This window comes from Lepidochelys kempii, chromosome 4 (genome assembly GCF_965140265.1).
Source record: "Lepidochelys kempii isolate rLepKem1 chromosome 4, rLepKem1.hap2, whole genome shotgun sequence".
In the NCBI taxonomy this organism is placed as follows: Eukaryota; Metazoa; Chordata; order Testudines; family Cheloniidae; genus Lepidochelys; species Lepidochelys kempii.
In genome coordinates, this window is record NC_133259.1 from 10,900,599 (window position 1) to 10,925,850 (window position 25,252).

Sequence of the window (25,252 nt, forward strand, 5' to 3'; positions counted from 1 at the left end):
TGATACTACTCCAGAGGAGTAAACTTCAGATGAGGTTGTATCCGTTGGGTAACAGAGCATTTTTTCACTAGCTTCAAATCCCCTTTTAATACATCGGAAAGGTTGATCCTATGTGACTTTTTCTGCAATGTATTGTGATGGTGCTCGAAAAGAGACTGCTTGTGGTAATAGCTCTTGTGTTCCCAGATGGGCGAAACCTGTGGTTTACCAACCACAGTTACAGTGCCTGAAATAGTCAAGCGGTGGAACAACAATAGATTTCCCCATCAGTCACTCATATAGGGCACTTTTAATTTTTGTTAGTTGGCCACCCACAGACTTAAATCCAAATAATTACCAAAAAAGAATCATAAAGGACACACTTTCTAGTTAGATTTGATCAAGTCATGTCAGTTAAGGTCAACTCTGTTGAAGCCAGGCCCTCAGCTGGTGGGAATCCATTATCTCCATTGATTTGGTTGGTGCTAAACCAATTTACACGAGCTCAGGCTCTGTCGTATAGAGAAAACAGGTAAAAATTACAAAGCTAATCTTTTTTTCTCTTCAAACGTATTTAGTATAAATGCAGTTTAAAAATACTGCATACGACACTATAGAACAATTCCTGCTCCCAAGGGCAACAGATCAGCAGAGCCCTGCGTGGATACAAAGTTTGTATCCGTATCTGATCCGCAATGCACAAGCACAGTCCATGGATATGCAGATGCAGACATCCACGGATATAAAATGAACATATAAAATGATCTCTGGCAGTGCGGTCCTGCAGCAAGGGGAGACGCAGCAGGCTGCCGGCTGAGCTCCTTCCAAGCCACAGGGGGCTGCTTTACCTTTCCTGCTGGCAGGAGTGCTCCAGCAGGGCCGTGTGAGCAAGCTCACTTCCCCTCACCCAGCCCTGGCCGTGCCCCGTGCCTGACCAGTAGGGCCTAAAAAGTAGGAGGGCCTAAACTGTGGCTTTGTTAGCCTAATGGTTAATCCAGCCCTGATCATGCAGGGTTCTACAGATCAGGAGTGGCTTCTCAAGGGGGAGTGGCAGAAGTTGGAGAAGTTTTCAACCGGGGGTATGCAGAGGTCTTCCAGGGCGTACATCAACTCATCTGGATATTTGACTAGTTTTACAACAGGCTACATAAAAAGCGCTAATGAAGTCAGTACAAACTAAAAGGTCATAGGGACAATGGCTTGTTTATTCTGCTCTGTATGCTATACTGAAATGCAAGTACAATATTTATATTCCAGTTGATTTATTTTATAATTATATGGTAAATGAGAAAATAAGCAATGTGTCCGTAATAGTGCGCTGTGACATGTTTGGATTTTTAAGTCTGGTTTTGATAGCAGGTCGTTTTTAAGTGAGGGGAAACTTGGGTTACACAAGACAAATCGGACTCCTGAAAGGGGAGCAGTAGTCTGGAAAGGTTGAGAGCCACTGCTATAAAGAGCAGCCGTCCCCACAGCCCCAACACGAATTCATCCCTTTCAGAACTGTGGAAACCAAACCCCATGGAGCATCCAGAGAAGAAGGTTCCGAGTGTGCATGGCACTGAGCCAACAGAGTCCCCCATGTGCCTCAGACCAGGCCCAGTGATGACAAGAATCGCGCCAAGAGAGAGAACACATCTTTTTCTTTCTTAAGCATATTGTTTAATGGAAAAAATGGAATTCCAAAGTGTACAGGAATAAGAAAATTGGAACATGAGCCTCAACATTTTCCCATTCATTGAACCAAATAAAATAACTAACACCACCACGCAACAGCAGGAACATGAAATATTCTATTTTCATAAGGAATCAGCATATGAGAAAAAAATCCAGATGAATCAAAATAACAAATAAATAGATTACTCAAAGATTAACTTGTTAAATAGATATATAGATATATATAACATTGATGTGCTATAGCACAATAAATAATGCCTCCCAAATTACAGCACTTTGGCGGCTTAATTTCTGAAAGCCACAAAGTCCCAATCAGTAGCTAGCCTCAGGCTGGCTAGGACTCACTGTGCTGTTGATACAACATACTCGTGCAGGGGAGGGGTAACTGTTACCCGTTTACTGCTCTACTAGTAAAAGAGCAAGGCTTAGACTAAATACAGCTGTGCTGCGAGTGCATTGCACTCATACAACCCTGTTCAGCTTAAGGGCTTTCCAAAGGGTCTTCATTTCCCTCAGCAAATCCCTTTTCTCTACCCAGGGTTTTCAACTTCAGAAAGTGGCATATCCCATAGACAACTGAGCCCTTTTTTAAAAAAAAAAAAAAGGCTCTTAACATGATGCTCCTCAATAAATAAATACATAAATAAATAGACTGCTAGCTGGAATCTGCCTGAAAACATGTTAACAGAAGGAGGTGGGCTGCTTGCAGACTGATTGGCACTTTCACAGAGAGGTTTCCTTCAAGGGGAAACTGGAGAACATCAGGGATTCTTCTTCTTTGGCTTCTCTTAGCGTTTTACCTCACCATTTTCTTCAGCTCTGGAAAGAGGGGGAGAAAAGGAATAGTTTAAAAACCTGTTCATGGAACAATTATCATTAGTTAGAACATGAGAACTCTTGGGGCTCTGAGCCTGCTCTCAACCATATCAACTGAAACTTCATTAACTTTGACATAGCTCCTCATGGTTCACACCAAAGGAAAGTCAGCTGGAGCGGGCGGGGGCTGGGGGTTCAGTAGCACTGAGCACCTGTGAGACCAATAGTCTCCAGAAGGACTTGCAGCTGCCCAGCATATGTGGCCATTATCAATGACTTGCCCAAGCTCATACAGGAAGTCTGCAGCAGAGTAGGGAACAGGAAGAACCTAGTTCCATAATCTAACCACTAGGCCACCTTTAAGGTAGGATATGGTTATATATTGGATTGAGAGAGACAAGTTTTGGGAGAGATTACTGTGTCCTGAGGAGAGGTAACTTTTAAGCAGTTTGTGCTAAGGAACCACCTAGTTCTGCCTTTAAAGTAACTTTTCAGGAAATCATTCTGAGAATGAATGACTCACTTGTCCAAAATTGCTTTAATGATGATCTTCACCCATGGAGCAGTGGGTTCCAAACACACTTCTCTGCCGTCCTTAAGAGTAGCGCTGCAAAGAAGGAAAAACAAAGGTCAGGCATCTATCTACTTGGTGGGCTCTCATCAGGGTATCTTTCAACCTTTTAAAATACAAGGCAAGGCTGGGGTCAGTTGACAGTTCCACTGACTTCACTAGAGAGCCACACCAATTTATACTAGCTAAGGATCTGGCCTGACATCATTTGTTTGGTTAAAAATGTTCCAGGTGTGTGTGTGGGGGGAGAGGGGGGGCAGGAAGTCTCCCTATATATATATATATATATGCCTTCCTGTTTTTTTAATATTGCCTGGTATCTCTCTCTGTACGTGTGTAGATATAAAAGGTCTTTATCTCCATTGGTATTGCTTTCTATGTGAAGGGCTGAATTCTGCATTCCTCTGGCAGGGAAACCACCTATGTACTCAGTGGAGAATTTACAGTGGGAGTTTTGTCTGTAGAAGGACTGGAGGAATTGGGTTGAAAGGTTGTACTGGGTATTAATAATTTTTCCTGCCCCTTTAATGCTTGTTCTAGAACTCGATAGATTATTCCCCATGAGGATTTGTACTTCCACCCCAGAGATGCTGGACACTATGAAAAGCAAAGTGCATTACATAATATTTTGTCTTTAGAAAGAATAAAAATCACTCTTAGGGAGTCTCCCTGAGTGGTGTGGGCCTGCTAGTGCTCCTCACCCCCTTGAAAACTCCTGGCCCAGCACAATGCAAAGCAGTCTCCTCCTAGTTTAGCAGCAGGTAGAATTTTGGAAAACTACTTACATGATTTCAACGTTCTGGCAGTGAGGTCCGCTCGGGGTCAGCTTCACGTCCCGAATGTTCCTGGGAGGGATGAACTTGGAATGCGTGCCAATGCACTGGCATCGGAGCTCATTCCCCATCCTTGCCAGACTCATCCCTGGAAAAGAACAGAGTTGTGTTGGGTTAGCTGGGTATCTTGCCATCTATATATGTGAAGCAGAGCACCTGGTTTTGCTTGATCAGGCATGCTTGGTCTCTGTTTCTTCACAAGGGTCTTGGCTAAAAGGTTACCTTTGTCCTCACCTCTAAAACCTCTAATTATGAAAAGGTATGGAGAGCGGTTCATGCTGCTGCAAAATCATGTTTGGATTTTTTTTTTTTAAAGAAAATTCTCAGTTACCAGTTTTTTTGTTGGTTTTTTGTTTTAAACTTGGCCACATTTTTATCTAGTTACAATGATGCTGAGTCTAGATTTAAAATCATGTCACTGAGGATAAGATCTAGCCCCTTCCTTTCATCAGTTTTGAGGACGATCTCTGATCATGTTCTGTGCTCCTGTTGCTTATTCCCCACTCCAGGTTGCATCCTCCTGTGTTTGAGACAACGTGGTGTCACAAACAGGATGATGGACTCATGCAGGGAAGGAGCAAGAGGCGCAGATGAACATTGTAATCAGATGAGCCCGCCTTCGGTCAAATGCCTTTAGAACGAGGGGAAAAGCAGATAGTGAAAATGATGCAGAAGCCTAACTTTCTACAGCAAGTAGAATATTTCTCAACATTTCCCACCAGGTGTCAGCAGCTCTTCAGAGCAGTGACTGACTTATAGCTCTCTCCAATGATGATCGTTCGAAAAAAAGTTTTAACAAGACATCAACTTTTTAAAAATCAGCCTAAAAGTGTCTCTCCAGGCATAATATGTGAATAACTAAGCAAAGTCCTTTGAGCACGAGGAATGATTTTGCTTACCTTCTGACACGGTTGCGTAGATTAGGAAAAGAGCCAGGGCAGCAACAACCAATTTACAGCTCATGATGAGAGGCGAGGCGAGCTTTCCTCCTTGATTCGTCGGGCTCTGCTTGCCAGGAAGAAGCAGTGAGCTTCTCTTGTTATCTCGGAAGGTTTCTGATGTCTGAGGTGTGTAACCCAACCCTCTTATATACTGTCTTGGGGTGTGCAAGTTAGCTCTGTGTTTGGATTGTGTCAGAGGAAATTCCCAAAGCGTGCAAGCCGCTATCGCAAAATGAGTCACGTGGCCGTGGGGTAAAGCCCCTTCCTAGATGACCCTGTAATTACTTATCCTTCAAATCAAGCTCCTTATTACTGATTTAAATATAAACGCTGCACAGCATCGCTGTAACTGGTGGGTTTCTATAACTTCTTATTATTCTTTTATGATTTGACTCTCCCTTTATGTTCTCTTGACTTATCATGTGGCTGGTTAAGGAGACATTCAACTTGCGGCTTTCCCTGAGCATTTCTTTGATTAGCTATGTTGGGCAGGGCTAGCAGAAATGAGCTATGCTGTAAACCCAGTGGCCTGCCTCACACGCAGCTATATATATATCTATATAATTTCCCTTTCTGAAAGTGGAGTTAGTCCCTACTTTTCTACTTGCATTGATTTTTAAACATCTGACATCCTGGCCCCACTGAAATCAAAGTCAAAACTCCACACTGACTTCAATGGGGCCAGGAGTTTTGACCCTCTGTTTGTAGGATATCGTCTTATTCTCCTACAGCCATTCTCTGCCCCACCCTAACCAGGAGTTTTCCTCGAACACAATAGTCTCTTGTGAGGATGAAACATCCAAAGTGTTCTGTGAAAGGAGTTACACTGTAATTTCCCAAGCTGCCTGCCAGGATTTAGACCCTCAATTCCAGGCCACTTTGAAAATCTCAACCTTAGCACTGTGTCAGTATGTTGCCACTGGGGCTTGAAGCTGGGGTTCGCAAGCCCACCCCGCTCCCATGCTTGGAGCCAGGCTGCAGCCTGTCACAAAAGTCAAAGCAACCTTAGCCCTACAAAAGTGACCCTTTTTTCCTCCCTTCTTGTCAACTGTTGAGAATAGCCCAATTCCACATTAATTGAATTGGCTCGTTAGCGCTGACGACCCCCCCCCTCCACTTGGTAAGGCAACTCCCATCTTTTCATATGCTGTGTATTTATACCTCCCTACTGTATTTTCCATTCCATGCATCCGATGAAGTGGGTTTTAGCCCACAAAAGCTTATGCCCAAATAAATTTGTTATTCTCTAATATGCCACAAGGACTCCTCTTTGTTACAGCCACTTTTAGTGCGAGAGTGAGCACAAGGCTGTGGTCGGGTTGGGAGCCTCACTCCAAGATGCAGCACCTCAGTCCCCTGAAGTACTTCTGGAAATGTGACCCCAACAGACTGTACAGAGAAAAGAATGGAACTGACTGTAACAAAGTGTTGGCAGAGTAAACACACACACAACCTCCAGAGGAATAATTCTCTCTCATTTCTTTCAGTTGCAATCATCTTAGGTGTGAACAGATGATAAGCAACATAGATATCATGGAGCTGCCTGCATTATGCTTATCCCCTTTAAGGAATTCAGTTGCAAGGACGCTTATTGTTTGTGATTTAGTATGGCTTTTGTGGGGTGTGTTCGAAAAGGAAAACACACTGGACTGAACACTGATCTGTCGCGTGATCCACCATGGAGGGTTGGCAGAGCATTCTGGGCTACGTGCCATTAGCAGAAATGGATCGATTTCAATGAAGGTAGGGGTACCATCAGGCTGGTAGGGGTACCATCAGGATAACTGAAGCCTTGATGCTTCTGCCTTCCCCAGACTGGCCCCACAATGATTTTCTTCTTCCCAGACACATCGCTTCCAGGTTCTCCAGTGTGTAGCGAAGCCCAGTCTGCAAAGCATGTCAAGTGTAGGGTTTATTATGTTGTTAAACACATGCCACTGTTTCAGCAACATCATTCAACACATGGTGCTAAAATCCCTCTCCGGGTAGTACTTCCTGTTTGCCGCTGCTTCAGATTTCTGTGTGGAAATCAATTAAATCCCGGGAAACGCAGGTCATTCTGTGAATGCAGGAGAGAGGCAGGTATTCCAAGAGGCTGAAGGTTGTTATGCTAGGGTGGTTTATATATATATATTTGATTAAATTAACACTGGCTTGACCACCTGCCCTGAGCATGCTTTCTGGTGTGAGCTGTATTTCCTGAGATGTGACATGTATATCCTACCGACTTTATTGGGCTAGATCTTCAGTTAGCGAATATCCGCATAATATTGTGTGCCAATATTTTAGTGTACATAAACCTCTTTGTCAGCCAGCTACTTCTGTGTGATACAGGGCAACCAATAGAGTGGATTTCTATCACACCCGCCTCATTTTCCTTTAAGATCTGTGAGTCCCAGCCACTCCTTTGCTCTAACCCTGGGAGTACCATCCCCTGCCCTCTCTCCCCAGCACCCTCACACCGCTGTGCTGCTGGCCGTGGGTGCGCCTCCAAACTCTGGCGTCACCTGCTTCCCTCACCCTAGCAAAGGGGATTGGCACCAGCAGAGTCTCCGTTCCCTGTTGCTGAAGTCAGGGAGGGCAGCTGTGCCAGCACTGCCAGTGGGGGGAACTGTCAGCACTCGCCCCCACTGCCTGCACCCGCCTGCTCCCACTTTCCCAGGAAAGCCAATTTGCCCAGGGGAAAGGAGCAGTGTGCTGAAAGCCGTCTTTGTTCTTTGGGGCAAGAGGAGGGAGGGGCTACTGAGAAGACTGCAGGAAATGAAGGCCCACCCTCCCCCACTCCTATTCCCCCTCCCCACCCTTTTGTCCCATTTGAGGGCGGGGGAGAGGAAGGGTTCTCCCTGCCCCTTGGTCAAAGGCCTCAGGCTTCCCCCTCCTCCCAGCCTCAGCCTTGTCTAAGAAAAAGCAAGAACTGAGGGAAATGTTGGCCAAGAGTCTGGTTCCGCGGCAGGAGATGCAGTGTTTCCAGCTCTTGCCACTCCCTCCCAAGTGTTGGCTTGGGTGGGGCCAGAATTTAATTTTTGGTGTTTTTCTTCAATCTCCAGCTCTTGGAGCCAGGATGATACAATGACCCCATTTTTTATTTCATTTCACAGCAACCCCAACCGTCACCCAGAATCCTTCTAACCTCCTTAGGTAGTGAGTCCCAACAACATAATGTCCCTCTCTAGTAATCTGGGTACTTAGTCTGATAGCTGGTAGTTAATTTGTTTATATTTAGTAGTTGTTACTGTTTCAAGTAGCTTGTTAGTTAAGGGCCCTGGGGTGAGATTAGCTTGCAAAGCTTTTCTTCCCATCATAAAAGATTCTTCAATCCAAGTTCTCAGGGACAATTGCACAGACACTTTACATAAACAGACATGGAGATTAGGCCTTCTTTGCCAAGAAGCCAGGCAACTTTTGGGCGTGGTGCATTCAGAATCACATGAATGTCACAGCTCTTCTCCTTGCAGGAGAGAAAAACAGTCTAGCGGACTCAATGAGCAGGAAACTGTACTCATTCCACCAATGGGAATTGAAAAATTCAATACCAAGTTTTCCAAGAACGTGGACTTCCGCAGACAGACTTATTTGTGACAGTTAAAAACAGGAAATGTCTGATATTTTGCGTTCAAGCAGGAAAGTGACCCGGATCTCTAGCAGACACATTCCTGAGTTGGTAACACACACACCATTTACACTGATTCAAAGGATGTTACAGAAAATAAGGCAAGAAAAGGCTCGAGTTATACAGGTGGGTCCCCCTGGGCCTTACCAGTTTTGATTCTCAGATCTACTTTTACTGTCAAATCACCAATTTATCACACTCCCAGTTTAGGAAGATGGTATCACAGAGTCCTGGTGGCGTGACTCTCCACCCAAACCCAGCTGCTCTGAATCTCCGGGCCTGGATAATAGCTCAATAGATAGTGTTCTTCAGAGGTGCAGAGCGTTCTTCTCCAGAGTAGAAAACTATCCACTGGGACTAGGTACACTGTCAAATGGAAACATTTTTCCTTATGAGCTAAATCTAAAGGTTACCTCCAGGTCAGTGTTCTATTGCAGTAGCAGTAATTGCCTCTTATCTTTAAAGCACTCAAGACTTCCTGTCTCTTCGGTCTAAGTCCATTTGGCCACAATATCTGCATTTCTTCCTCCAGTAGAGGGAGGTAGATTTTTCTCTTATCAATCAGTGAACAGGTTTACGAAAGGGCTTGCCATGTTTTTCTTCCCATGAGAAAGATCACTCCAGTATAGGACTTAAATATAGTGCTTTCTTCACATATTTTTTTTTCACACGGATAGAGTAACTACAAGACCACATCCATAATTTAATCCTAAAAGTACTGTCAGATTTTTCATATCAATCAATTAATTCATTTACCAGTTTTCCCCCAAAAAACCTCATTCTTCACCTTCTGACTCTAAATTACATACTTTCAAAGTGAGGTCATTGTTTTTATTAGGTAGAACTAATCTTTTCCTAAAACATCCAGACTTTTCATTGTTCATGGTAATGTTTTTTTCATCACTAAGACTTTCAAAATGGGTAGGGGGATTGGATTGGAACTGCTTATGATATTAATAAGAATAATCCTCTGTCAAACATCTGAACTCACTCCACCAGAAATCAAGCTGTGTGGATAGCATGCTTACATTGGCCTTCCAGTGCTGGAAGTATATGGAGCAGCTGCCAGGTCTTCAGCTCGAAGGTTTCCAAACATTATTGGTCACCTCTTGGAGATCTAGATAATATTCAGTCCTGCCATGAGTGCAGGGGACTGAACTAGATGACCTCTGGAGGTCCCTTCCAGTCCTACAGTTATGATCTGACCCTTTGTTCAGAAGAGCTGTTTTGCAGTATCTTCTCAGATAACTCCTAGCTCCCAGGAACTTAAAGATGACTCCTGACTAATCATGCTGCATGGGTTCCACATGTGGTGTAACTAGAAAAAGAAAGAACTGGCTCTTGGAGATGCTCTGCACATGTGGCTGTCACAACCCACCCTCCATCCAGGCAGCTCAGAGTCTTATCCGTGAGGATTCTGGGTAGTGAAGGAACTGACTAGTGATTGGGGTCGCTGTGCCTTCATGCTGGGGGTGGGGGTGAGGGCATGCAGAGTGCATGTGTGATCACCGCTGGCCACTGCTAGTGAAAATGTTCCAAACTCCTGTGCTGGGGCACATGAACACTGTAAGTGAGATCAACGTGCAGTAATTTCAATGAACCGCTGCCAGTTACCTAACCATTCTTTACATTTATTTAAAGGCTGGAAGGTCAAGGGGAGTTACTCTAACCTTGGAAAGCCCAGTCTGTTATAGAACTCAATATCTTTCTGACAGTGCTGGAATTATCTAACCCTGGATAAAAGTTCATTTGAAATTGTCATAATTATATAACACAGTATTTGCGTAAACAAAGATATCACATACAGCTCAGGAAATAAACATGAAGGCTGTATTTTTAATGATCAGCCAATATGGTCTCTAGATACAGCACTAAGCAACTGTCACTCGTAAATTGTCAACTTTGGAGCAATGTAGCTGTTATCTGGGCAAACAAGCATCCTCTAAGGAGAGGGACAGCTATGATGATAGAGAGAGAGAAGCAAAGATGTTTCCATTAAAAGGTGCAGAAATAGTGGAATGGGCAAGAAGGTTCCCCAGAAACTATTTTTCAATGGAAAATTAGGTATTTTTAAAAAAATCATGAAAAGTGCCTGGCTTATGTGAAAATTTTCAGCTTTTTGTGGGAAAAAACGGTTTTGGGCTAAAAACCAAAATGTTTTGATTAGAAAATGCCACTGCAGTGCCTCATGGGAGCTGTAGTTTTAGGTGCCTTGTGCCTAGGGTGATCAGATGTCCCAATATTTTATAGGGACAGTCAAGATTTTTGGGTCTTTTTCTTATATAGGCTCCTATTTTCCCCCCACCCCTTGTCCCAATTTTTCACATTTGCTGTCTGGTCACCCTACTCATGCCCCTCTATGGGCAGAGCGCCCCCCTCTCCCCACCAGCTGGATTTTCCCTCTCATGATGCACCAAGTCCAGGCGATTCCCGCAGATGCACCATCCAGCTTGCCAAAAGCGGAGACCATGGTACATCGTTGGGGATGTAGTCTGGCCAGGTCCCTACTGAGGAAAACGGCAGCTTGAGGCACCCAAACCACAACTCCCAATAGCTAGTGCCTGCACAGACATTTCTTAATCAAAGTATTTTTGTTTTCAGATACAATATTTTGGCTTTTGATTTTATTTAACCAAAAACTTGAGATTTTCCTCCAGGCAGCAAAACCCCTATTTTCCAACCAGCTCTAAGAAATAACCTTTTCATTCCTGTTTTTAAAAAAAAATAAAGTGATCATCAAGTTGGGCCATTTCCAGCACAAATCCAGGTTTTCTCACCCTCCGCCCCCCCCCCCCCCCCCCACAATGTGCATGATAATCAAGGTGGGCCATTTCCAGCATAAATCCAAGTTTAACCAGAATGTCGGGGGGGAGGCAGAAAAAAACAAGGGGAAATAGGCTACCTTGCATAATGACTTAGCCACTCCCAGTCTCTATTTAAGCCTAAATTAATAGTATCCAATTTGCAAATGAATTCCAATTCAGCAGTTTCTCGCTGGAGTCTGGATTTGAAGTTTTTTTGTTGTAAGATAGCGACCTTCATGTCTGTGATTGCGTGACCAGAGAGATTGAAGTGTTACCAGCAGAAGAGTGAGTGTGTGTGTGTGGTTTTTGGAGGGGGGTGAGAGAACCTGGATTTGTGCTGGAAATAGCCCACCTTGATTATCATACACATTGTGAAGAGAGTGGTCACTTTGGATGGGCTGTTACCAGCAGGAGAGTGAGTTTGTGTGTGAGGGGGCGGAGGGTGAGAAAACCTGGATTTGTGCTGGAAATGGCCCAACTTGATGATCACTTTAGATAAGCTATTACCAGCAGGAGAGTGGGGTGGGAGGAGGTATTGTTTCATGGTCTCTGTGTATATAATGTCTTCTGCAGTTTCCACGGTATGCATCCGATGAAGTGAGCTGCAACTCACAAAAGCTCATGCTCAAATAAATTGGTTAGTCTCTAAGGTGCCACAAGTCCTCCTTTTCTTTATACTATCTTGTTGTGGCTCATGGGCTGAGAGACTGTGACTGCAGGATCTCCTGTGACCACAAGGTGAGTAGAAAGAAGGCAAGACAACTGAAAGTAACAAGTCCAGTCACAACTATAAGTGTAGAGATTGATTTGAGCACTGTAATTAGTGTACAGACAGTATTGTTTTGTTGGGACTGGTGTTGCATACTTTTGCAATCTTTGTTCTTTAAGAAAGAAACCATCTCCTGGAGTTATGTAGCTTTCATTTAAAAATGAAGTAAGTTTCTAGCACTCATGGTTGCAGAGAAAAGCTTGTGAACGTGACCCCCCAAAGGCTCAAGAGCCAGAAGGTAAATAAAGAGTCCCAAAATTATTATTTTTTAAATCTCATGATTTGGGGGGCTTGACTCATGATTTTTGAATGCTTGAGACTGGTAATACCATGGACCAGAAGCTCCTGAACATTTTAATGCATATGGTATCTGAATCAAATGCCTTTTGGTACAACTTTCAAAGATGACGATTTGTTTCAGCTGTAGTATGCAGTGATGCTGTCTCTTTAAAATTTGTCATGTGCAATCCAGAGTCAGAGAAAATTCCTTTCCAGCTCCATAATATTTTTTTTTTGTCAAGTGACTGCCACTCCTTGATGAAAAATAAGTCTCCATGCCAAAATACTTCACACTTTCATCAGAGCTGCAACAATAGCACCTTGATACTTATCAAATCCGATTGCTCATTAGGAACAACAGGAGCAATTAAGCAACAGTGGAATTATAATTGTGTGAGACACAGGGATTTTAGAAAGAGAGAGTGAACTTTATTTCCCAGCCATAGTCAAGTGACTTGGCTCAATGTTACAAAATTTCTACTGTAGGCTGGTTCTAGGGATGGGCAAGCAGGATAGTTGCCCTCCGTGCCACCTTCTAGGGGGTTTTCCTTCCCCTCCCCCCCAAAAAATACACTTTCCACCCTGGCTGGCAAAATGGCTGGGGCTGCTTCTATTACTATCTCAGTCATATGACAGGTCAGCATGCATTCATCTGTGGGGACGGTTGCTCCAATGAAACTGTAGAATGCCACTGATCTAAGCTCCTCCTTTCTGAGTTTTCAGATCTGACTCATTTGGTTTGGAAATTCTGGAATGTTACAGTAGTTGAGTCAGTGAATGAGATTAATTCCTTTTTTTTTAATCTTCAAAAATAGCAGCAGAGTCCATAAACAAAGGATAATCTCACTTAATCAACAGGTTTATTTCAAGCAAATTATTTCTCTCTCTGGTACTTCCAGGAATTTTTAATGCAGAAACCTATGCATAATAATAACATGACAAGGAGAAAAATACTGGATTTGTGTCTGTTTTTGCTGCTGAGCCTGTCATTCTGCCTCTACCAAAGTCCGTATTTTCTTGCGGCAGTAAAGCAGTTTCTGCCCTTAGCCACCCCAAGGTAATTTGAGTGGGATTTGCACAGATGTAACTAAATGAAGAATTCAGTGCAAGGGTCTAGGTGTTTTAATTGCTAAGCCTTTAACCTCCCCTCCCCCCCCCCAAATTGACAACAGAAAAATTCCAGACTGAGGACGTGTACCAAGTTTCAGGTTGAAAAATTTTGGTGCCAAAGTTACAGTGTATGCTGCTGAAACTAGAGATTCAGCTATAGAAGATATATAACTTGGCTATCCATTGGTCTTCAGTAGTCTTTGAATCTGGCCCCATACATATCTGCCTACCCCCTCTACAATGCTTGTTTACTTTTATTTACATAGGCTGATTACTCACTTTGAGTAGTGCCTTACTCCCCAAGAAGGTCCTATTGCAATCCATGGGGCCATTTGTACACTAAGGTGCTACTAAATTTGCTAATATTCAAAGTAATTTTCAATAATAGCCACAACATCAAACTTATCTTGACTATGAACAAAGTCTTTACATTTTAGCCAATTGCCAAAAGTGGAGACTGAGTCAAAACATTTATTTGCTGACTAAGAAGTTTGTTGGGAATTTTCCAGATGTATTCAAAAACACAGTGCCCACTTCCTGGTGAGTCAGTCCTCACATTGAGGACAAATGTCCTGTTAGAGACACAGTTAGACTTAGTTTCCGGATCACTTCTGACAGAAAAAGGTGAAAACAGAGCAATATCCAACTTGGTTTATGTCTCAATTCAGAGCAAGTATTTCCCGGGAATCACTCTTCTTGGTTTGTCTAGTATATGGTTTCGGAGTCCTTTGAAATGCATAACACGTCCTAGAATTGACATTAGCCAAAGCTTCTCCTTAAAGAAATTACATCAACTCCCATCACGATGGGTAAACATTGGCATTTTTGGTACAATGAACTCCTAAAACACTTAAACTTAAACTACAATGAGATTTAACTAAGATATTGCAGGATGTGTCATATCTGTCAGTGTATTCCTGGGCTTTTCCCTATGTTGTGTGATCGCACCGTAGGCAATGAAGTCACCTCAAAAGAGGAAGCAGCACATACAAAAAAACTATGCAAAATGCTGGGCTTGCTTGATACATGACTAGGATGCATGTGTTGGTTGGCATGCAACCACGTCTGCAACAAGAAAAAAGGGAACTGAGCAGATAGTTCTTTGACCTGATTACATGGGGTGTTTTGCATTATTTTTAAGAAAAAAGTTTATCACTGAATTTTTCCTGGTCTTTCCAGTAGTTCTTTTTCAGTGACTTTCCCTCCCCCAGCCCCCATGACTCTTGCAATACATATAGGTATGTTTTTATTATTTTATTTATTGACCATCCTAGGTATTTAGGTACTTGATAGAACAAATACCATAGTCCCTGCCCCCAAAGAGCTTACAATATCCGTATAAACCTAGCATAACAAAGGATAACAACAAACAGTACAGTGGGGGTTAAGGAGAAGGGAACCTAAATAAAACAAGGTGGTTGCTTAGGTTTGTTTTGGTCATATTTCCCCTTCAACTGAGTTGAAGGGAATAAAGGAGGTGGAAGGGTATGTGAAAGTGCAGAAGGAAGGTACAATCCGAGAAATACAGGGCTGGAAGGGACCTTGAGAAGTCATCAAGGCCAGGGCCCTGCACAGCGGCAAGACTGAGTAAAACTAGACCATCCCTGATGGGTGTCTGTCCAACCTAGTCTTAAAAACCTTTAGTGGTAGGGATTCCACAACTTCCATTGGAAGCCATATAACAACCCTTAAAGTCAGAAAGTTTTTCCTAATATCTAACCTACATCTTCCTTGCTTCAGATTAAGTCCATTACTTTTTGTCCTACCTTCAGTGGACATGGAGAATAATTGATAACAATCCTCTTTATAACAGCCCCTAACATATTTGAAGACTATTACGAGGTTCCCCCTCAGCCTTCTTTTCTTCAGACTAATAAAGTGCAGGATTTTTAACCTTTTCTCATCGCTTAAGTTTTCTAAACTTTTTATCATTTTTGTTACTCTCTCCTGGACTCTGTCCAGTTTGTCCACATCTTTCCTAAAGCGTGTGACCCAGAACTGAACACACTACTCCGTTGCTGAGTGGAGTGGGACAAAACTCCGTCCCATGTCTTACATATGATTCCTGTTAATGCACCTCACAATAATAGCCTTTTTAGCAGCTGCATCACATTGTTGGTTCCTGTTCAATTTGTGATCCACTGTAACCCCCAGATCCTTTTCAGCAGTACTAGCCAATTATTCCCCATTTCGTAGTGCACTTGATTTTTTTTTCTTTCCTTAGCAAAGTATTCTGCCCTTGTCAATACTGAGTTTCGTCCTGTTTAATTCTGGCCAATTCTCCAGTTTGCCAAAGTCATTTTGAATTTGAATCCTGTTCTCCAGAGTGCAAGCAAGCCATCCCAACTTGGTGTCCTCTGCAAATTTTATAAGCAGACTTTCCACTCTTGGGTCCTCTTTGTTCCCCTTTTTAAAGATGGGTACTATGTTTGCTCTTCTCCAGTCTTCTGGGACTTCACTTGTCCTCCAGGAATTCTCAAAGATAATTTAACAGTTCTAAGATCGTTTCCGCTAGTTCCTGAAGTACGCTCGGATGAATTTCCTCAGACCCTGCAGACTTGAATATACCTACCTTATCTAAATATGCTTTAACCTGTTCTTCCACTATATTGGCTCGCATTCCTTCCCCCTTGTTGTTTATATTATTGTGTTGAGTATCTGGTCATCATTAGCCTTTTAATGAAGACTGGCAAAATAGGCATTAAACATCTGTGTTTTCTTGATGTCCTCAGTTATTAGCTCGCCTTCCCCATTAAGTATGGGACCTACATTTTCCTTATCTTTCTCTTGCTTCTAATATATTTAACCTCTTCTTGTTGCCTTTTATGTCCCTTGCTAGGTATAACTTATATTGTGCCTTAGCCTTTCTGATTTTCTTCCTACATGCTTGTGCTATTCTTTTGTACTCTTCCTTGGGAAATGTTTCCACTTTTTGTAAAGGATTCCTTTTTTCTTTTCAGGTCATTAAAGAGGTCCTGATGGAGTCATACTGGCCTCTTACTACTCTTCTTCCTAGCTTTCCTTCTCATTGGGATAGTTTGCAGTTGTGCCTTTAATACTGACTGTGAGAAGATGCCAGCTCTCCTGAACTCCTTTTCCCCTTAGATTTTCTTCCCATGGGACCTTACCTACCAGTTCTCTGAGTTTCTTAAAGACTGCTTTTTTTTTAAGTCCATTATCCTTATTCTGCTGCTCTCAGTCCTTCCTTTTTTTTTTTTTTTTTTTTTTAGAATGGTGAGATGGTGAAGGGAAAGAGGTACGGGCAGGGGAACCATAAAGGACACATGATTAGATTGACTTCTCAATAGGGAGGTATGGCTTGTCTACATGGTGGAGTAATGTGCTCTATGGAGGTGTGATTTCTAAAACACACTAACGTACATAACTTGATCCTTGTAGACCATGCTGGTGCACACTAAAGGCTCCCTAGTGTGCTTTAACATAGTATTGTTTCAACAGCACTTTATTAAAGCACATCAGGAGGGTCTACACAGAGTTAGTAATACTCAACACATTACTGCACTTGAGAAATCACAGCCCCATTGAACGCCTTACCCCACTGCATAGACAAGCCCTTAGTGAGATGAGCCAAATGTTGCTGCAGGTGTCTGCACTAATGTGGAATGGTCACTTGTTGACCGCACTAACAGAACTTAGCTCTGAGGCAGAGTGGTTCAATACAAGGACAGTGAGAGGATGATGTCAGGAAGACAGAATTCTGAAGATGGAACTTTATTAGAATAAGGAAAAGAATATTAGAAATCCTCAGACATCCCAGCCCAACTGAAGTCAGCTGGAGCTTTGCTTCATTGTAGTACTTTCGCATAGAAATTTCCCCAGCACATGCCTGGCTTCCTGTAGACTAAACATGATTTCAAATGATTTCAAATGATTTCAAGGGGGCTACATCCCTACTTTTCTCTGGATGCCTGAATATTGATTTCATAGCAAAATCCCATATCTGCTTGATGAGCCATAATCCTGGAAATAAAAATGTTGCAGAAACAGTAATTGAAGTCTCACTCTTCCTGTACACATACTGCAGTATCCAAACCCATATCAACAGTAGGGGCCGGGATACCGGCAAACCAGGTGACTGCTCTTGCTAAGGCTTTAGGCCTCTGTCAAACACTGGCCAATTCCTTGCTGGAAACCAGTCCACGTCACCTGTGGGTAAGATGGCTATAGGACTTATAACAATGTGTTTAGGCTTTATGAAATGCTTGCAAGTTGCTACATGTATTAATCCTACTTCTGTCTGTATCCCGTGCTATAAGGTAAAACCTAAGTGTTTGCTAAGTAGCTGTAAAATGTTTGTTCTGTACTATGTAGTTCACCAAACAAGGAAAAACTGTACCTAGTACAAAATGCTAAATCCCTATAAGCAGTATTACCTCTTACTCATCAGGAAGGACTATTAAACTGAATGGGCCATTGTAGGACATCACTATACAAAAACTTTGCTAATTGCCCCTGCAGATCCATAAAGAGGCTACATGCAAAAGGACTCGCCCCATCATCTTGAATTCTGGAAGAAGGAAATAAAGGTAGTGGACAAGAAAATTTCTCTCTCCTCGCTGATTAGACTCTCACAGAGCTATAAAACACAAGCAGAGATTCCCCAGGGTTAGCCCTGAAAGACATTCAGTGCTGACAGATTGCTACAACTCTGTCACTTTTTGGAACCATACACTGTAACTCATTTGTGTATATGTTTGTCTGCTTTAACCTGTAAATAACTAGGAAAAAGAAATGAGAGTAAATAATTTCTTATTTAGTTTTACTGTAGATTGGCTGCAAGCATTGTCTCTGGTGTGAGAGCTGAGGTACAAATTGACTTGGGTAAGTGGCTGGTCTCTTGGACCTGGAAGCAATGTGAATCTTTTGTGATAGTTGGTTGCTATACATCAAAGATGACAATATCCAGCTTGTCTGGGTGGCAAGATAGATGGGAGACCCCAAGGGGGCTGTCTGTGACTCCATGGTAAAACTGTCAAAGTGATCCAGGAGTTCACATTTGCTACTGGGCTGGTGAAATCTAATTATAGAACATTCCACCCGTTTGAGGTGTCTGCCCTGCTTTTTCGCAGTCTGCCTGAGGTTGGCATTCCCGATCATGAACCACTCCAGACAGTATGATACAGGCTTCTTTGACATGATCACGATAAACACATGAGCAAAGTGTCTTATTGTAAAGTTTTCAAAAATTCATTGTTAAACTTTTTGGGGAAGGGACCATCTTTTTGTTCTGTGTTTGTACAGCACCTAGCCCTGTGTGGCCCAGGTCTAGGATTGGGGCTCTTGTGTACTACTGACATACAAATAATTATTCATAATAAGGGCACAAAAGGGACACAATCCTGATTAGGGCTTCTCGGCAGTACTGCGATACAATAATAATAGTAGTAACTTTAAAAAATATGGCGTCTAATGGAAGTCTTAAACTGATAATGGTTTACCAGAGGAGGAATAACTGAGCATAAGTTCTTTATTAATAGTCTCCCTTGTCTAACAGGAATATCAGCAATTATTTTCTATTGGCTTTTTGCTCCCTGTTTCACTGGTTGTTTGTTTTTTCTGGCTAATGCTCTAGTGGTTCAAAGCAGCAGCAGTTACAATAGCTCTCTAAGCCTTGGCTTTTGTAAATGATTAGCTAAGAATAGAAGCATTCATGTACAAATGTGTGATGGCTTTTTCCCCCTCATTTGTAATTTCCTCTTTTATTTGTCTGGGAGGAAGCCTTTTTCCCCCAACGCAGTGGCCTGTGGCTATGAGATATGGACTATAACAGCAGGAAAAGCAATGATGATGGTCTATTTAGATGAAGTGAAAGTGAGTTCCAGGCCAACTAGTGTAATAACTTACGTCATCATCTGTTTATCTTAGGGTTTTATACTGGTACTCATTGGTGCATTGATGCCATATGCTGTGTTACATGTGTCTTTGTCTGGCTTTTTCTCTTAGACATTTACTAGCATGGGAGACCTGAGAAGAGACCCAACTTGTGCAGAAATCTCAGGGAATGAATATCCGCAATCGGAGCTTCTGGGTGACTGAACTGTAACCTAAATACTGGGATGGCTCATGCAAGGTGATTTTTCAAAAGTGCCTAAGATACTTAGGCCCCAATCCCCAAAGGCATTTAGTTCCGTTACTCGCAACTGAAATCCATGGGTCTGAGAGGCCTAAATGCCTTTGAGAATGTGGGCCTCAGTCAGTGGAATCTGTGCTCCTAAGAATCCTAGGTGCTCTTTGAAAATCCCACCCGCCATCAGTACACACTGTGAGCATAGGCAGGGGAGATATGATGTACTCTGCTGGGAGCACACCTCCATAAGCGCCGACGTCGTGGGTGCACCAGGGCTGGAGCACCCACGTGGAAAAAATAATGAGCGCTTAGCACCCACCGGCAGCCAATTCTCCTCTCCCGGCCCCACTCCCTGCGCCTCCTGCCCACCATGGGTCAGCTGTTCCAGGGTGTGCAGGGGGGAGGGGGAGGAGCAGGGCCGGGACATGCTCAGGGTGGGGGCAGGGGCAGGAAGAGGCGGAACAGAGGTGGAGGCTTGGAGGAAGGGGTGGAGTTGGGGCAGGGCCTGGGGCGGAGGGGGGAGTCAAGCACCCCCCCAAGTAGAGAGGAAGTTGGTGCCTGCGCATATATTGTTCCTTTAGTAGAGACTCCTGTCAGGGAATCTTGGATGTCAAAAGAAAAGCCATATAGGAGAATAGTGCAGGTGTCGTGTTTCTTTAATAGTATTCCAACAGAATCTCGTTTGCCATGTAAGTCAGTGGAGTTGCACCACTATAAAACTGCAGTGATGCTGGGGTGAGGCAGGCCAGGAACTTTATTTGTATTGAGGGCAGATCCTGCCATCCTTACTGAAGCAAATCTGTTGATGTCAGTGGGGTTTACATCAGTATAAGTGAGAAGAAAATTCCCTAACATTTTTAGGGATAAATAAATGGGAGTGGTCATTTTGTCATTCTTACTCTAATTTAGTTTGAACCAACAAACCAGAGTACACGTTAAATACACCTTTAATAATTAAACAGAGAACAGGCTTGCCAGAGTGCTCAGAGCTCTATAACCGAACTGATTAATGATGATATGATCAAATAATTAACTTTCAACTTAAAAAGAACAGGAAGACTTGTGGCACCTTAAAGACTAACAAATTTATTTGAGCATAAGCTTTCGTGAGCTGCAGCTGTAGCTCACAAAAGCATGTGCTCAAATAAATTTGTTAGTCTCTAAGGTGCCACAAGGCCTCCCTTTCTTTTTGTGGAAACAGACTAACACGGCTGCTACTCTGAAAACTTTCAACTTAAGTTGATCTAGCTATGCAATTGAGGGGTGTGAAAAATTCACACCCCTGAGACATGTAGTTAAGCAGTCTAAGCCTCACTATATACACCACTAGGTAAGTGGAAGAATTCTTCTGTCAACCTAGTTACTACTCTTGAGGAGGTGGATTTACTATAGTGATGGAAAAACTCCTTCCATTTCTGTAGCAAATGTCTACCCTGCAGCTATGCTGCTGTTGTGTAGATATTCCCTCAGTCACTCTGGGCTCCACACCCCTGGTTTCCAACAGCACTTCCTTTCCACCTATAGCCCCAAAACTTTAGAGCAGTGGTTCCCAAACTGGGGTTTGCAAAATGTTATAGGGTGTTCTTGGGAAAAATTCCCTAATGGCGGACAGAGCTGTCCCTAGGGACCCTGGGCAGCGTGGGGCCAGCAGCCAGGAGCCCCTGGACTTCCAAGAACTAAGCAGATCAAAGCAAGTATATCTAGCACGCTGAGGAGATTTAAAGTTCAAGACTCCTTATAAGAAATAGAAAGGGAGGTGGATAGTTTTTGATGTTTTTAAAATTAAATAGGCAGCTGCCTAGTGGGAATCACTGCACTAGGGTTAAAACTGGTCTAAGTGAGAGGTGACTCAAATGCATGGCCTTTCTCTTTTACTTTTAAAAAAGTACTACTCTCTAATGTATTTATCTGGGAAATTATCTACCTAAATGACTTTTAAATAAAGTCAAATTGTGCAGAGGACCAGGTTAAGGTAACACCAAAATATGGGGACTGTTTGTAGGATAATAAACTTATGTACCATATGGGTCAGATTTTTCAGAAGAGCTCTGCACATTGGGAGCTTGTTGGGTGCTGAGCATGTTCAAAAAAATAGGCCCTTACTTAGGGGGTCTACGTGGGAACTGAGCTCTTTGGAAAATCCCACCCTAGCTGTAGATGTTGAGCCCTTGAAAATCTCCTCCCACCTTACATTTCTGTTCTTTTACATCAACTACTGCCACAAGATCCATTTTATTTCTTTAACAATTTTATTCGAAAAAAATGAATCCAGCTCTTAAAGAGCATTTTGTCTGCAAACAAATTACATAATTTTAACCACAGACTTTACTAATATCAGTTATTTTTTCCTAGTGAAAATCCAGAAAAAATAGAAGGATTTGGCAAAACAGAAGGTAGCTGACAGAAGCATATGTTCGGAGGTTTATAGTCATAAGAGAATCCTGATACAAATTTAGTCAGCCAGTGACTTGTTGAGCAATAAGAGTTAAGTTTTTGTATTTTTATTTTATTTTATTTATTTGTGTGGGACTTTTAGAATTGATCGCATTGGTCTTACCCTGTTCCCAATTAAGTCAGGGTTAAAACTGCAGTTGCCTTTAATAAGACCACAATTAGGACTACACTGTGTTGCTTTGGAAAATCTGTCCCTTACACTCCTTCGTGTACCTATCCAAGTTTAAAGAAAACAGGATAAGCAATAACCATAGAAGGAGCCAGGGGGGAAAAAACAAACAAACAAACCCCCTGAAACGTAAAGCGACTGCCTACAATTTAAAACATTCTCAATACATCACAGAAATCGCTGATCTTTCCGGACCAGAGGGCTGCGATTAGTGTGTAAGTCAGCTGCTCAGTTACTGTACCTTCTCTCACTGCTTTTCTGTGACTATCTTCCAATAAAGAATTATTTTAAAATAAATTCTCCATTTTGAATCCATGCGATTCAAATGAATGCCTGTCTGTAATCCACTTCTCAATGGAGGTAGCATGGGGATGAGCGAGCTATTTCATTTGAGGAACTGTCTTTGGCTTCACTGGGCTTCCACAGGGGGGAATGGTTACGACTCTGGACTCTTTTTGTGTAAACAACACAGTCCATCATCTCCTCTATTTAAAAAGCTTTTGCACTGGAAGGAACTGGTGTTTTGTAACATGCTCTATGGGATTGAGGCAGATGGACTGGCTCTGCGTGACAGTGTAGGAGATGGACTGGGGTCTTTGACAAGAATACATTGTGTGTTTGTTTTGTGTAAGAACTGTTATGTGCAAACTGGGTTTAGGCAGTGGGCCTTTCATGTCACTGACGGTAGTAACCCAGCGGATCAATTCTTACGGTCAGAGATCAACCAAACCACTGAGCATAGATCCAGATTCAAATCTGAATTTGCCCCAGATTTAGAGGAGTCATTGGATTTGGTGTTCAGGTCTAGGTCAGGCCCTGCCAAAAGCTAGATAATTTTGGCATGCATGAGTTTACCAGCTCAGAAAGAATGACACATCTTTTTGAGCATGATGTGTCTGCAGTTAAAGATTTTTATCAGCTTGTAGAGTGCCACTTAGGACCATGATATCAACTGGTGTGGTAACAAAATGGGCCCAATCAATTTTAAAATGCCCTGAGGAACATAATTCATCTTGGCAGGGAGAAACTTTTGCTCACGTGCAGGTACCTCATTTGGTCACGTTTTGATAACTCTTTATGTAGTGATCAATGACAGTGGTAATGATCAAACAAGAGAGAGGACACCCAGATTAACCCTGAGAACAGAACTACTCTCAAAAATCCAAGCTGTTAAAATCTACAAATCTAACAAGCTTGCTCAGATGCCAACAAACTGAAGGCTAGTTTGTGTAATTTTCACAGAGCCCTCTGTAAGGGGCAATACAGAGCTCTGCTGCCCTTTGGGCTGGATGGGAGAGATTGTGCCTTTTTCATTTTAACAGTTTATTTTGGTGCTGTTATGGGCCAAACATCTAAATATGTGATCTTCTCACCTTACTTTCTTGTGGCTCTTATGCTGTGAAACCCAAAGTTCCTATTAACTTCTCCTGTATTCACACCCCAACCTAGTCCCAAAGGGCACTAAGTACCTATAATGTGACACAATTTCTGACAATTCCAATGCTACTCGCCCTTCCAGGTATGTACTGAGTTTCTGCTGAGCAGGCTCATGCATGTTCATAAGGCACTGTGGAATTCCCCAAAGGCTCTGGAAGTTCACTTCCCTTCAGAACTCTTTCCCCATCCCATCTCCACCTCCTTTCAAGTGGTATTTCCAACCGCAGCTCTCTAGCTCTGTGATAACACTGCTCAACCAATGTATTCCGCAGATTTCACTGCAGATCAGTTGGTAGCTGGACTTCCGGCACCGTAGTCTCTTTGCAAAAGAGGAAGTTATGCTGGCACAGGAGGTTGATAGTCATATTGCACAAATCCATGTAGGTCAAGGGTAACAATTTTGTATTTAATGAGGTCATTGTTAATGTGAGAGGTGACATCATGGAAATATGTGCTACCCCTTCATGCGTCTATCGCCCGCCCATTGCATGTGGGTGCTCCCTAAAATGCTAGGAAATATGATGCTAATCTATCACTCCCAGAATTCTGGATAGAAGGAAGAGAGGACTGATATGAAATGGTAGCACATGCCATGTTATACCAATAAAACAAAAACCAGCAGGATCTTATTAAAGGGAAAAGGCAAAATACCACATTTATTGTGAATACAGAAAGAATCATAGTAAGCAGTTAGTTATAGCTATAACATTCCATTCAATCTCATATTTATTCACACATTCATTCCTACACACACACACCGGTTCTGCACGGTTGTTATCATAGTTACCAGCCTTAGAGTTGCTCATGCCAAGCCATTGGCCAGGTGGCCTGGACATGAGGAGGGAGCAGGGCCTTGTCAGATGCTCATCTGATGCTCCTGGAAGTTGGTTTGCAGAATCAGACCCCAAAGTTCTCACTTTCTAGAGTCCATTTTTATAGGAATTTCTTCCTATGCCAATCTATGGGAATTGCTTCATCATGCTGTTGCTGAATCAATCAGCAGATGGCACATTCCTGACGGCTCCGTGCTGCCACATGTTATCTTGTTCTTTGGGTCTCCCATTCTTGAGGCTGTTGGGTGGATTCCGGTCTGCCCTCCAGGGGTCCTCTGGTTATTTTAACTTGACGCCTTCTTCAGCCGATGGACACTGGATTCTTAGGCTGGCACCTCCCTGATCATTCAGTTATTATCCACACCAAGCATCCATCCACATACATCCTCTATCTCTATTTTAATCACAATTGTTAATAGAACAAAAGGGCGGGGAGTCTCTGGGTGTTGTTTCTGTTGTTACAGAGTATTGCTTTGAGTCTCTCTCTCTCTCTCTGAATTGCTTTGAGAACAGACTCTGTCTTAGAATGTACTAACGCAATTAGCAGCTTGCAAGTTTCACACATAGAGGGAGAGAAACAGTACCAAAAACCAAGAGACCTCTTAATTAGTAATACCCTGGAATTTAAACTATGGGGAATCAAACTCATTTGTGATTTTAATACAGAACTTCTTTAATATGATCCAACAGCCATAGGTCGAAGGTAACCTGCTCTGCCCAGAGCTACTGCCAGGACATTTTTGCCACTGCCACTGAAATGGGCTCAGACACTGAAGACGCAACATTCCTCATCTAAGTAGAAATCACAAGCTCAGGCCAAGACTGGGGCTCCCACTCTTTGTCCTTGTAGGGGTAGGTCACTGCAATGGAATAGGCTGGGTG

The 25,252-nt window shown here is 42.8% G+C and overlaps 1 protein-coding gene across 1 annotated transcript; it reads right to left on the minus strand.

Moving 5' to 3' along the window:
- Positions 1-1,618: 1,618 nt before the first annotated feature.
- Positions 1,619-4,945, minus strand: LOC140910127 (interleukin-8-like). Its single transcript, XM_073340368.1, has 4 exons — positions 4,776-4,945; positions 3,829-3,964; positions 2,996-3,079; positions 1,619-2,475 (listed from the first exon to the last, which is right to left on the minus strand). Exons 1-4 carry the CDS (start codon positions 4,837-4,839, stop codon positions 2,445-2,447), a joined length of 315 nt encoding a protein of 104 aa, XP_073196469.1. The 5' UTR covers positions 4,840-4,945; the 3' UTR covers positions 1,619-2,444.
- Between the last annotated feature and the right edge of the window lie 20,307 nt (positions 4,946-25,252).